The sequence below is a fragment of the Haliotis rufescens genome, unplaced genomic scaffold (assembly GCF_023055435.1).
Source record: "Haliotis rufescens isolate VD_foot unplaced genomic scaffold, xgHalRufe1.0.p SCAF_1, whole genome shotgun sequence".
Lineage (NCBI taxonomy): Eukaryota > Metazoa > Mollusca > Gastropoda > Lepetellida > Haliotidae > Haliotis > Haliotis rufescens.
The window spans coordinates 4007063-4022374 of NW_025963779.1; the positions used below are offsets into that span (position 1 = coordinate 4007063).

At 42.9% G+C, this 15312-nt stretch overlaps 1 protein-coding gene across 1 annotated transcript in view; it reads left to right on the top strand.

The window, feature by feature from the left end:
- Positions 1–757: 757 nt before the first annotated feature.
- Positions 758–15312, top strand: part of LOC124147003 — a 28699-nt gene continuing 14144 nt past the window's right edge. Inside the window, exons 1-9 of the mRNA XM_046517593.2 lie at positions 758–936; positions 5729–5972; positions 6354–6516; positions 7754–7896; positions 10330–10483; positions 10896–11038; positions 12870–13008; positions 13350–13489; positions 14925–15048. Of these exons, the coding sequence (XP_046373549.2) occupies positions 864–936; positions 5729–5972; positions 6354–6516; positions 7754–7896; positions 10330–10483; positions 10896–11038; positions 12870–13008; positions 13350–13489; positions 14925–15048 (1323 nt within the window). The 5' untranslated portion in view covers positions 758–863. The remainder of the gene's footprint in view (positions 937–5728; positions 5973–6353; positions 6517–7753; positions 7897–10329; positions 10484–10895; positions 11039–12869; positions 13009–13349; positions 13490–14924; positions 15049–15312) is intronic.

Here is a 15312-nt window from a genome sequence, read left to right on the forward strand (position 1 = left end):
AAAATGGATAAGTAGATTAGGTATTACGGGCTTTGGTGGAGCCTGGTGAAAATGATCTTCACGTGATTAACATTTCAATCGCGAACTCATACAATTTATATCTGTATTGGCCTTAATCAACATTACAGGCATAACTAAAAAAAAATCATAAAAAAGGAAATTTAATTCGTTACGGTGAAAATAATATTTTATCTACATAAGTAGAAAAAGTATTCTATGAAAAAGTTGTATATGAATAATTGTCAGTAAAACAAAATGAGTTATAACGGTGGAATTCTTTTTAATCAACAAGTCCTATTTATAAATATATGAATTGCCACTAAAAAATAACAACAATTAATTCATCAGAGTGAAACCAATATTCTGTCTATTCTGTTCAGCTGAAAAACTTCTGTTTTTCCAGGAAACGTGGTCTTACTATTGGAAACCTGACCTCTTAACAAATAGATACATGAAAAGCGCCTCGAGCAGAACGCCCGCTGTGACGGTAATATGTTCACTTGGCAATCACCTTGAGCTCCTCGCATCGACAGACAGCGCATTTGTAGATGTCACGCGTTGGGACAGAGCCCCCAGTTAAAGTTGTTGTTGTTTGACTAATGGTATTTGCCTGACAACTAATTCCAGGGATTCATGCCGAACAATGCATCTCACCTGGACATGTAAGGCCATTACATCATCAGATGTTAACAGGCGCATTAAGAACATGCTACGTTGTGTCTTATGTACACTCAAACAGTGGCATGGTCGTTTACCCACGAAAAACGTCTGTATTTAATCAGTGCTTTGACTGGCTTGTCGCTCAACAGAAGGCAATAGCGTTCCATATCTAGCCTCTAGTAAATGGTTGTACGGAGAATACTATGAAGAGTTTCAAGATGGCGTGTGCTATGTGTTGTTGTGGCGATCGAGTCCGATTTGACGATCAAAAATACGGTAATACATTTCTGTCATTTTGTAAACCTGCATAGCAACAGTGATACTAATATTAGTGGCAAATACATTAAATATTGTTTATAATAATAATAATAATATAAAATAATAACAACAATAATATTAACAATAATAATAACAATAACAACAAAATGGTTAAGCTTAATGAATGAATATATTACTATTTATTTTGGTATTTGTGTGTCATCCAATCCGAATGTGGTGTACTGTGTGAAATACCCTACATGTCAATCAAAACATGACGAAATGGCTTGCATACTTCTACTTAAAACAGGGCGGTCGGGTAGCCTAGTGGTTAAAGCGTTCGCTCGTCACGCCGAAGACCCGGGCTCGATTCCCGACATGGGTACAATGTGTGAAGCCCATTTCTGGTGTCCCCCGCCGTGATATTGCTGGAATATTGCTAAAAGCGGCGTATAACAATACTCACTCACTCTACTTAAAACAGAGATATCTGTATTCATTCTTCCGATGTCAAACAGTTCATTTTTTAAGCCTCATATAAGAGGTGACATGCATATCAATACTGTGTAAGTAATATAGGGTCACATGTCCTTTCACGGGTCAGTGACTAACATCCCGGGTTATCCCAAGCACACGTGACTGAACTGAAGGATTGTCACGCTTCACAAGAATGTTGGTGTAAATAATTCTAGCAGTAGATAATATATGTCTTTGACCCTGTAATAGGAACTGGAATCAGCCAAAGACGGAGACAGCAGACGGGGCGGATGGAATGCCCTAAACAGTCAGTTTGACATACCGTACACATACTGTCATATACGGACCCATCGATGAGGCCCTTGTCACATGACGTATTGCGACATACTTTTGAATACCAGTATTATACCTGGGAACAAGCGAGAGAGCAGGAGGTTGTTTGTCCGTTGCCATGGACGTAAACATTATTGAATGAACCATTGCAAATCGGTCAATAGTGACGGCAGCTGTCAGTGTACCGCAAGTCGTTTACTACGCAGGCCGAGGGAGAAGCGTGTAGTCTGTGACCTCGACACTGTGTGCATCCGACCATCTGTTGAAGCATATTAATGATCTGGTATACTAGATGCAAAAGTATTACAGCACTATAACTTACTAGTTTAACAAATCTAATCACGACTAACAAACACACATTGCTTCAAATCCTGCACCTCCTTTTGTTAAAGAGCTGTATCCGCGCTTGTGGTAATGGGTTCGGATCACAGGTTCTCCCTGATTATTTACCCCACCAGTGCTGGCGGGTTTCACCAAAGTCGTAACATTTGTGACCTGGATCACGTCCGACCTCCTCCAACAGTGTACCTGAAACACCGTAATATAACTGGGGTAGTGTTCAAAGCGGCGTGAAACACAACTCACGCTCTCACAGCCACTTCAAAGAGTCGACACGCCTTTGATTTCTACAAACCCGTTTCTACTTCACCATTGAGTGAGTGAGTGAGTGAGTGAGTGAGTATGTTGGTCTACTCCACAGTCAGCAATAGTACTCGGGGACAGTCTAGTCTGGGGTATTATGAAACACAATCTGACACATCACATCATGTCACTAACATTCATTTCTTTGCCTCTACGACAACCTGAGATTTCGTTTTATAATAGGTTTTATATCAGTTAGATGGGGATGAAAATGCTTTCTTGGATATTGAATATTTTATCAGCAAGGATCGAAATTGTTTGCTGAGATTTAGGCAAGTGTTAAAAGATTGTACAGAGCTTGAAAGAAGAAAAATGGCCACGGAGTTGAAGGAAGAAAAATGGCCACGGAGAGACCAGCGAGAATATGCTAAGATTCTACTGCTTAGTCCCCACAATGTCGTAATAGGTAAATAATTACAATATCGTACATTGAGGAAGAAAATATGTCATTGAATAGAGCAGCAAGTGTGCGCAATATATATCCAAAATAATTTGAAGTCAAATGCCCAGTTTTTGTTGCTTTGCCTCAACACAACACATTAGAACAATTTGTTGTGGAGATACAACTATACACTACCAGCCCACTCAACACAGTACCTGAGATACAACTATACACTACCAGCCCACTCAACACAGTACCTGAGATACAACTATACACTACCAGCCCCCTCAACACAGTACCTGAGATATAACTATACACTACCAGCCCACTCAACACAGTACCTGAGATACAACTATACACTACCAGCCCACTCAACACAGTACCTGAGATACAACTATACACTACCAGCCCACTCAACACAGTACCTGAGATACAACTATACACTACCAGCCCACTCAACACAGTACCTGAGATACAACTATACACTACCAGCCCACTCAACACAGTACCTGAGATACAACTATACACTACCAGCCCACTCAACACAGTACCTGAGATACAACTATACACTACCAGCCCACTCAACACAGTACCTGAGATACAACTATACACTACCAGCCCTCTCAACACAGTACCTGAGATACAACTATACACTACCAGCCCACTCAACACAGTACCTGAGATACAACTATACACTACCAGCCCACTCAGCACAGTACCTGAGATACAACTATACACTACCAACCCACTCAACACAGTACCTGGGATATAACTATACACTACCAGCCCACTCAACACAGTCCCTGAGATACAACTATACACTACCAGCCCACTCAACACAGTACCTGAGATACAACTATACACTACCAGCCCACTCAACACAGTACCTGAGATACAACTATACACTACCAGCCCACTCAACACAGTACCTGAGATACAACTATACACTACCAGCCCACTCAACACAGTACCTGAGATACAACTATACACTACCAGCCCACTCAACACAGTACCTGAGATACAACTATACACTACCAGCCCACTCAACACAGTACCTGAGATACAACTATACACTACCAGCCCACTCAACACAGTACCTGAGATATAACTATACACTACCAGCCCACTCAACACAGTACCTGAGATACAACTATACACTACCAGCCCACTCAACACAGTACCTGAGATACAACTATACACTACCAGCCCACTCAACACAGTACCTGAGATACAACTATACACTACCAGCCCACTCAGCACAGTACCTGAGATATAACTATACACTACCAGCCCACTCAGCACAGTACCTGAGATACAACTATACACTACCAGCCCACTCAGCACAGTACCTGAGATACAACTATACACTACCAGCCCACTCAACACAGTACCTGAGATACAACTATACACTACCAGCCCACTCAACACAGTACCTGAGATATAACTATAGACTACCAGCCCACTCAACACAGTACCTGAGATATAACTATACACTACCAGCCCACTCAACACAGTACCTGAGATACAACTATACACTACCAGCCCACTCAACACAGTACCTGAGATACAACTATACACTACCAGCCCACTCAACACAGTACCTGAGATACAACTATATACTACCAGCCCACTCAACACAGTACCTGAGATACAACTATACACTACCAGCCCCCTCAACACAGTACCTGAGATACAACTATACACTACCAGCCCATTCAACACAGTACCTGAGATAGAACTATACACTACCAGCCCCCTCAACACAGTACCTGAGATACAACTATACACTACCAGCCCACTCAACACAGTACCTGAGATATAACTATACACTACCAGCCCCCTCAACACAGTACCTGAGATACAACTATACACTACCAGCCCACTCAACACAGTACCTGAGACACAACTATACACTACCAGCCCACTCAACACAGTACCTGAGATATAACTATACACTACCAGCCCCCTCAACACAGTACCTGAGATACAACTATACACTACCAGCCCACTCAACACAGTACCTGAGATACAACTATACACTACCAGCCCACACAACACAGTACCTGAGACACAACTATACACTACCAGCCCCCTCAACACAGTACCTGAGATATAACTATACACTACCAGCCCACTCAACACAGTACCTGAGATACAACTATACACTACCAGCCCATTCAACACAGTACCTGAGATATAACTATACACTACCAGCCCACTCAACACAGTACCTGAGATACAACTATACACTACCAGCCCCCTCAACACAGTACCTGAGATATAACTATACACTACCAGCCCACTCAACACAGTACCTGAGACACAACTATACACTACCAGCCCCCTCAACACAGTACCTGAGATATAACTATACACTACCAGCCCACTCAACACAGTACCTGAGATACAACTATACGCTACCAGCCCATTCAACACAGTACCTGAGATATAAGCAGGGGTACGATTAAAATGACATAACTGAAATTTATAAAGGGGCCTTTGACACGACTCAATCACTAATGTGTCGATGGTATGATTTCCAAGCTCTATATTTAGTACAAGTCTGTATAGGTTATGTTAGGTTTAGGATAAATGATTTTCTCGCTGGAGTGTGTGAGACAAATAAATCAGAAAGACAAAACTCACTCACGTAGAATAATAATCAAATAGTGATGATACCAGGTGCACGCGAAGAGGTGAGCACATCCTGCCCCGGTGGTGGCAGCCGTCACAAACACATGCAAAGAGAAGTCAACTAAAAACACGGGAACATTTGGTACAAGTGAAAACAGGGAACTGCATCATGACATCATGTCCACCACATGTCTGCCGTAAAACGTTTTGAGAGCTTCACTGAGGCCTTGAATGTCGTAACCCTGATCAAACAGTTTTGTTTTAGCAAGAATCATATTTGTAGTTAGTTAAAACTAAAATGCAGCTTGGTGTGTATACCTAAAACTTTTGATCGTTGAACAGTTTCACTGGAGTTCCTATTAGAAAAATACGACATGTTGACAATTGGCCATACTGAGCGGCAAGAGTTAAGAAGCGAGTTGGAACGACACTCAAGCAAGTATGAGGTTGAGGCAGGCGAGGAGGATGTTCTCGCGGCGTTCAGGCTGCTGAGGAAGGGTGTGTGTCGACCAGACTTCCCTGGACAGTACACGACACAATACTACACCGTCATGGACGTTCTGGACAACCTGATGACCTTGTCCAAGTAAGTATACAGCTTCCATAAAGTACTTAAATCCCTCTCAATAACGCACAGGATACACTTCCCTGTAATTTGTTGTTGTTTGTTGATTAACGCCGCACTCTGCAATATCTTCCCTGTAATGATATGAGAAGACAGTCATGTTGTAATAGGCTTGTCGTTAAAGGCGACTAGTTGGATCTCGTGGTCAGGGTCGGTTGGTCAAGTGTGGCGTAAAATACCATTCACTCACTCACTAACTAACTGTCTGATCAATACTTACCCTAGTCAGGCACGACTGCGGACAGCAAGTACAACCACCGCTTCCCTGCAGTATTACCGTGGGACGTGGATGTTCTCGCTCACCTGGGATACCATGGTCCTAAGTCAGGCCTATGTTTTCAGAATTTTGAAGGATTCCGGGAAAATAACTTCTTTGTCCCGCATCCACGACTTCTGCTTCGACTTCCTCCACGACCTGATCCAGCAGGGTCCGGGAACGACACACATGCAGCTGTGGAAGAAAATGCTTAGCGACAGTGACTTCGGTTTCAAAGTCTACTACCATGTAAGTCTTCATTTTGTTTACCTACCTGAAATGTACGATTGAAGGATTTTTTTCAGAACCATACCGGCGCGCGAGGGTTCCGAAAAAGTGTAGACGTCTAAGATCTGTATCACATGGGGCTTTCCTCCCACATGAAGCTGACCCACTGTAATATAACTGAACTATTGTTAAAAAACATATCATTCACTCACTCACTCGCTCACCCACAGCTGACACGTCGTTATAGAACTGAACTGTTAACTAAAAGCAACAAAACCTTTCCATATTCAAAAGAAATCTCTGCAAAAAGTAGTCAATTTTACGATTCCGACCATTTCATGAGCATGCATACCATAGTGATGATACCAGGTGTTCGGGAAAAGGTGAGCGTATACTGCCCCTCTTATGGCACCCGTCACTAACACGTGCAAGTGAATTATTCACCCCACAGGATCATGTAGTACAAGTCGAAACAGGGAACTACATCCGACATCATTCTTGTTACTTGTGCGTCACATTAGGAAACTGTCCTCCACATGTCCATCATAATACTTTTGGCCTTGAATGTTGTAACCTTCATCAAACAACTTCTGAGCAAGGGTCGTATACACCCTTTGAAATCTTGGTAGAAAACGCATGCGCGAATGTACCTCAAAAGTTGTCAGATGTAGACAAAGACTTGAGCTGCAGGTATATTGCTCGAGATTATCCCCCGCTTTGATATTGCTGGAATATTGCTAAAAACGGCGTAAATCCATACTCACTCACTCACTCTTGTCATACAGTCTTGTGAAAAGTGTTTCGTCACTCTGAATCTTTATGCATAGATCTAAATAGGAAACAGAAGGAAGGGAATTTAATGGTTATTGAACGATATCAGATCCTGAAGTTTAAGTTAAACTTAAAGTTAAACCAAAATCACCCACTCACTCTCCCACGGCTGACACGCGGTGATACAACTGAACTACTGGATGTACCATCGTAAGCAAGCATTTTAGTGTCTTCAACAAAATACATCTCGACAATTCAGCAAGTATGAACCAAAATGTTTAAAGCGCCACACGAAAGAAATACTGCTTACATTAATGATTTAAAGCAACCTCCTTTCGTATTTATGTTCCATAGATTTTCCAGCATTTGCGAGCTTTTTATTTGAGGTATTACTTTCGAAGTAAAACCTCATAACATGTTTAACTTCATAGCAGGGTTTCCTGTGTTTACTATGGCAAACATCCGCAATAGATTTATGATACTTCAGAGCCTCACGGGATCCAAGCTGAAGAAACACATCCTGTTCCTGAAGAGGGAATACAGAAGTCAGGAACAATGGACAGGCTGGGACGGCTTTAAATCCACTTTCGATGCTTGTATGAAGCAACTCATTGACAAAACGAATCTGGGGTAAACCATCTTTTCAGTTACTAATACGTTAAACCATGGTAACATCGACTACTCTTTATGCAGGAGGAGACACTCTTACACGCCTTTGGTTCGGAGAAGCGTCCCATGTGGGCCGTGAGATGATAATATACTGAACCGCAAATGAAACGTCCCCATGGATAGATATAAACAAACACTGTAGACATACTTTGAGACATATTAAAAAGATGAAACTTGGCAAAACTGATCATCAAGGTTGAAATTAAAGTGTCAAATGTTCTGAAAGTGAAACATAACACCAGTCTCTGAGAAAATGGCATCACAAGTCAGTATCTCGTGTGTCCGCCATGTTCATTGATGACTGCCGTGCAACGTCGATACGTGGAATGGATGAGGCAGTTGATGAAGCCCATAGGCACTCGAGCCCACACTCTGAGGAACGCCTGACGCAGTTCAGCTGCAGTTGTCGGCCTTGGTCGGACGTCATTCAGCCGTCTTTGAATCTCGTCCCACAGGTGCTTAATGGGATTTAAATCGGGACTGAGGGCAGGACACTGCATGGTTCTGATGCCATTCTGCTCTCGCAGTGTGGGCGCGGGCGTAATCATGCTGAAACTCGTGTTTGCGGCGACGTGCCAAATGAAGTATGGCGTGTGGTCTCAAGACTTGATCAATGTACCGAACTGCTGTGACACCATTGCCTCTCCCTTGACTGATGTTCTGGAAGACCACAAGGCCGACCCTCTGTGCAAGACCAATTCCACCCCACACCATGATGCTCGGACCAAATGAAGTATGGCGTGTGGTCTCAAGACTTGATCAATGTACCGAACTGCTGTGACACCATTGCCTCTCCCTTGACTGATGTTCTGGAAGACCACAAGGCCGACCCTCTGTGAAAGACCAATTCCACCCCACACCATGATGCTCGGACCACCCCACGAGTCTCTCTCAACAACACAAGCATCCGAATAGCGTTCCCCACGGCGTCGCCAGACTCTCTTTCTGTCGTCTGCTGTCTGAAAAGAGGACTTTTCCCCACTGCTAGTGGCGCCAATGCTGGTGCTGTGTTGCCCACTGAAGACGGTCCCGGCGATGACGTGGTGTCAGAATGGGTCCTCGGTGTTGCCTGTGACAGTGGAGGTGTCTGCTCATCAATCGTCGACGCACGGTGTCTCCCTGGTGTGTCCCCATGGTCTGTCGAGCAGTTTCCTCAGCAGTAACAAAGCGATCTTGAAGATGCTGTCGCACAATCTGATGATCCTGACGTCGGGTTGTGACACTTGGTCATTCACTACGTGGTCGGTCATCTGTAGTGCTGGTGGTCTGGTACCGTTGCTGGAGCCTGTATATGGTCCTTACATGGACTTGAAATGCATTGGTTAGTTGCCGGGCAGTTTGTCCAGCTTGCAATCGTCCAAGGGCTTGGTGTCGCTGATTTCTTTTCAATCTTGACATGTGGTAGCAATACAATAACGAATGAATGTTATCCGATATTGGTGGATTTTTTATGGCATGAAATTGGGGAACGCATGTGCATTTCAATTTGCACGGAATTCACGTGCATCGGGTTACCATGGCCGTTGCCGTGATGCGTTTGGGCGATCAGTTTTATTGTCATCTGCTTTGTTTTTTTGTTGTTTATCATCAAATTCCATTTATTCCGGACAAGGTAATGTTAAATTGAGAAACCCTGACAAAATTTACCCAGATATTTAAATGAAAACTTTTTATGCAATGCTACTTGGGGTGACGTTTCTTTTGCGGTTCAGTATATAATTGAGACATGATGTCGTACTGTCCTCTGAGATAAGAATACGTCCTCACTGATGGTCGTTTCGGTCATTGAATATATTTATGGGGAGTGTCTCCTCGGGCTAGTGGATAGAGCGTTTGCCCGGATAGTAGATTGTAGGTTGTTCGATCCCCAGGCCGCTTCCACGGTCTAGTGGGTAACGTGTCTGCCCAGAGATTGAAAGGTAGGTGATTGCATCTCCTGGCCGCCTCTGTTGTCTAGCAGATAGAGCGTCTGTCGAAGGTGCGAAGGTCGGTGGTTCGATCCCAGGAGGAATCGACTTAGAATGAGCATGCTTTGTGTTTGAGTGGGGTATCCATGTTAAACTGCGACATGATATCTCAGTGGGCTAGCACTGTATAACCGACGAGAAGCACACACACACGTCACATCACCTCACCTCACCTCACCTGGGACGCCACGAAAGTCACCTCACCCCACATATATGAGGACGTGTTAATCCAGTATGGTATGTCCTGGTTTCTTATGGACAGTCGGGATTTATGTTTTGTGTTTGAATCTTGCAGCTCTGTTATTTATTTGTATGTTGAGGTTGTGCAAACATCCTAGGTTAGATCAAACGCCTCTTTGAACAGTCGGCGTGTCTTTTTAAGTATAAATGTTCACACACATGATGGCCTACCTATGTGTCACTTCAGCGGGAGAGCGTTCGCGGAGGCCCAGGCTGAGTTCATAGAGCTGTACCTCCACGCCCATCTCGGGTTTACCTCCCGGGAGAAGGAAGTCAGGGAGGTCCATGATCATCTGGCAATGCTCATCTTTAACAACTACGACTACAAGAACGTATATGTGGTGATTATCGTCTTCCAAAACACAATATGGCAGTATGGACATTTCTAAGGCCAAATCTATTCCGACACATCAAGCAGTCTAGTTACTGAGGCTGAAACTATTCAACATTCAAGCAGTACAGACTTTTAGCCCGAATCTAAATCTGTGGCTGAACCGTGGCAGGCCAAACCAAGAACACAACCCCTCATTATTCATTAAAAAGAGGACATGAAGGTAAAGTCGAAATATAACGTCTTGTAGTTGAATCTGTTGATATGGAGCGATGTGATTAAGACCTAGTTGATACACCCGTGGCCCCAACATGTTGATATTAATGTTTGGTCTTCAAATGTAAAATAAATGTACACAATGTACACAGTATGTAGATGAATGTGACTGCAGGTCGTATTAGTGTGCATGTATTTTACTGAAGGGTTTAAAGGACCCCGGACACCTTACACACCTCTTGAAACAGATTGAGGACATCATTTGTCAAACGAATCTGACAACTGAAGACTGTGAAGCCGTCGTTAAGAGGCTGCACGATGTTGTGAAGATGTTGCTGACAGTTATAAAGTAAGTGACAACTGTAGAACTTAGATCACTGACACGAATCTGTATTTAACCCTGTCTGTGTCATTGAACCTTGATGGCATGGAACAGTGCCTTGATTGCTTGTCATTGTAACTTAAAGCTGTAAATCAGTGCTCTGATTGCTTGTCATTGTACTTTGATGACATGGATCTGTGGTCTGATTGCTTGCTATTGTAGCTGATGGCGTGGAACAATGGTTTGATTGCGTGTCATTGCATCTGATGACGTGGATTAGCGCTCTGATTGCTTGTCATTGCACCTTAATGGCGTGAATCTGTGCTCTGATTGCTTGTCAGTCTTCCATCACATTGAAGAGTGCTTGTTTCTGATTGGTTAAAAAGAGGTTTCCTTTTTCCTACGGAAACCCCTTTTGAAATCCTTTTAAGCCTTTTCGCGCAACAAAACGTGCATATGAAGATATCGATAGCCTACATATTGATTCATGTAAAAATGGCTGCCGATCGATCACCCATGTGAACTATAAAATGATTCGATATTTCCTCTATACATTAGGTCTCTAATACAAACCAGGTCTCTACTACACGCTGGGTTAACTGTTCCCATGAAATTAATTGATCGCCAAGCGTCTAATAGAGGAAATACGCTAGTTTGTTATCGGATATATAGCGACGATATGATGTTCTAGTCTGTAACCCTGACTGCTTCGGTGATGAGATTACAAGACTCTACGAAGGCATATCTTTTGCATGCAAATGAAATGTTTATGAAACCGTTGGGGACATGTTCGATGGCGAACAGACTCTGAACAGGACATTTCCTCATTGAAACAACCGACAATAAAAGTAAAATATCACATTATAAAAAAGGATTTGAAGATTGTTTTATTCATAACAGCATGTTGTTTACGAGGACAGTTTTTGGTGATCAATATTCGTTGCCATCTACGTCAACCACCACCGTAAGGATTTGAAAGTACATCAGAAAACATTCCTCCCTCGAAAGGAAACGAAAACAATGTCCTAAAATCACTGAAGTCACAGCACACGCACTTGAACATAACAACTTATCAAACTTGATGAAATTTATTTCGGAACAAGCACTGTGAAGCAAATCCAACACCAACCACTGTTTCAGGGCCACAACTGTCACATTTCTTTCAAACGCTGGCGTTGAGTCCGTGAAATTGAAATTAACAGGTCAAATCAGATTCCTCGTGTCAAAATAGCCGCCTCGTCTGCAGCCTAAATAGCGGCTGTTCAGTCATACTCCAGTTTCATTGGTAATCACGTTGTACCAGTAAGTCAACAGGTCAATGTAGAAGCACATCATAGATCGGTGTTGTCGGGTTTGTGTAACTTAAATTGTCAGAGGCATGGAAACTGTCAACATCAACATTGCAGCCATATTGACAATAGGGAAGAGTGACCACGATGTAGGTCAAGTTCTGCTACATACCAGATTGGATTGGAAAGGCATGTTTTTGGAATTTGTATTATTTACTCAGGGTAATTGCAAACTAAGAAGATTCACATTTTAATTATTCAGTAGAATGTTAATTAATAAAGTTTGTTGGAGAAATAAATTCGTTTAGCATTTTGTAAAACCTGTTAAGCCTCCAAAGGGAGATGGCATATTCGATGACTGGTCAACGGTTGTGCTTTCAAGTGTCATCTTGATTTAAACGATTGAAGTCAGTGAGTGAGTGAGTGTGTATAGCAATATTTCACGGTGGGGATACCAGAAATAGGCTTCACACAATTTACACAGTTAGGAATCGAACCCGCGACGAGCGAACGCTTTAACCACTAGCCTAACCCACCACATCAAACAGTTTGATATGATTCCACTGTAGGGATGGCCACATTTACCACAAGGTGTACGGGGACATCCTGGATTTCGTGGCTGTGATCTGTGACACCAAGGCAGGAAGTCCAATCCACTCCATTGTAGAAGCAGTGGGGAGTTTCTACAACAACATCAATTCCTTACAGGTAATCAGAAGGATTTGGCGTAAAATCAATAACTAAACCTCCAAAATGCTATGAACTGTGGTTTGCCTATTATGATAATGTTATGCATATAGATGTGGAATAGCACACTTCCACTTTGTTTCACTGATAAGTTGCAGCATACACCCTAGACATGGTCATTGTCAGCGTGTTGTGGGAGGTAACAAAGCCATTCCTATAACACGCATCCAATATGCAGGACACGGCACAAACGTAACCCATGACTGATGACGTCATATAATTACCAAATATGTAGCACCAGATTACTGGATTTTGACAAAATGTGTTTGCAAGTCACATGTTTTGTGATCTGCCTTTTCTAGGGCAACTCTGAGATGTTCACTGTGATGACGACGAAGCTGATCGACTTTCTGACCAACCTGGATGACCACACCCTGATGAGAGTCCATTATGTGGATTATGCCATCTATCCAGTCCTTAGCAAAGCCATGGACAAGACACTGTAAGCCATGACACTATCGTCGACCAATCCATGCCATGGGCAATACATTGTAAGCCATGACACTTTTTTCGACCAAGCCATGCCATGGGCAATACATTGTAAGCCATGACACTTTCTTCGACCAATTAATGCTATGGATGAAACACTGTAAGCCGTGACACTTTCTCCTACCAATCCATGCCATGGGTGAAACACTGTAAGCCGTGACACAATCAAGACACTGTAACCTATACTCAATCATTCATACCACTTATCCCTCCTATGGGCGTGATACTGAAAACCTCGATCAATCAGACCACTTATCCCTCCTATGGGCGTGATACTGAAAACCTCGATCAATCATACCACTTATCCCTCCTATGGGCGTGATACTGAAAACCTCGATCAATCATACCACTTATCCCTCCTATGGGCGTGATACTGAAAACCTCGATCAATCATACCACTGATCCCCCCTATGGGCGTGATACTGAAAACCTCGATCAATCATACGACTTATCCCTCCTATGGACGTGATACTGAAAACCTCGATCAGTCATACCGCCGCTATCCATGGCATGGGCGAAACACTGAACTATCTTCGATCAATCATACCACCCTTGCTGATTTGGGGCCTGAACATATACTGATAAATCTTGGCCAAAGTGTGGTTATTTGCTGTTTCCATAAGAACCATCCCTAATCGCCAACCCTCCCCACCACCACCAACCCTGCTAAACTGGATATTCACAAAGATTAAGTGTATATAGATATGAAAAATCAATAACTTCTATGAGATCATTTCATAAATACCTGGTATCATCACTATTTGATGGCAATTCACAAAAATATGCATATGATGCAGTCGAGGTCATAAAATGAAATCCTTATTTTCCCAATGTTTTCGCTTTATTTACGAATCCGTAGATAGGTTTTACGACCCGTGAAGATCCGGGGTAGAATAGGTCTGCAGCAACCCATGCTTGCCGTAAGAGGCGACTAACGGGATCGGGGGGTCAGGCTCGCTGACTTGGTTGATGCATGTCATCGTATCCCAATTGCGTGGATCGATGCTCATGATGTCAGTTACTGGATTGTCATGTCCAGACTCGAATATTTTCAGACCGCCGCCATATAGCTGGAGTAGTGTTTAGTGTGGCGTTAAACAACAAACAAACAAGATAGGTTTTACATACACAGTCTAGTTGAAATTCAAACAATTATTTTCTGTTTTCATATGGAATTTGTCGTTCATATCAACCCGGGATATACACCGAGATGCCCTCATCAACTGTTGTATTTTCAAATAGATGCATGAATCAACTATTGTGAACAGGGTACTATCCCCTTGTTGGACGTAGGTCCGTCCATGAATATCATCCGCATTTGCAATGTTCGGATGATTAAGGTTTGAATCGATGAAACCTAATGGCTGTTGGCATAAAAAATCTTTCAGGCCTCCTGCACATTGCCGGTTAACTATAGACCTGATCAAGGCGTGTATACGAATATATCAACCAAGAACAATCGAAGCAGCTAAGATGATGATGTATGAATCGCAAGACAAGATGCAATGGAAGGTAAGATGTTTTAGAAGTCATCATCTTTCAGTGATTGATTTCAATTGTACAAACTTTTACAGAAAAATCATGTTGGAGGTTTTTCTCCAGGTCGAATGATTATTACGTGCCATACGCCATGTCGGCCTTGCTGTTGATATTCTGTACAGGACAGTCATTATCCAGATATCCAGCCTTGAACCGATTCCTCACTGTCCTTCAGACAGCCGACTTGTCCGATCCCGGATGGGAGAAAAGAGGTATCCTTCATGCAAATTCCCTTCC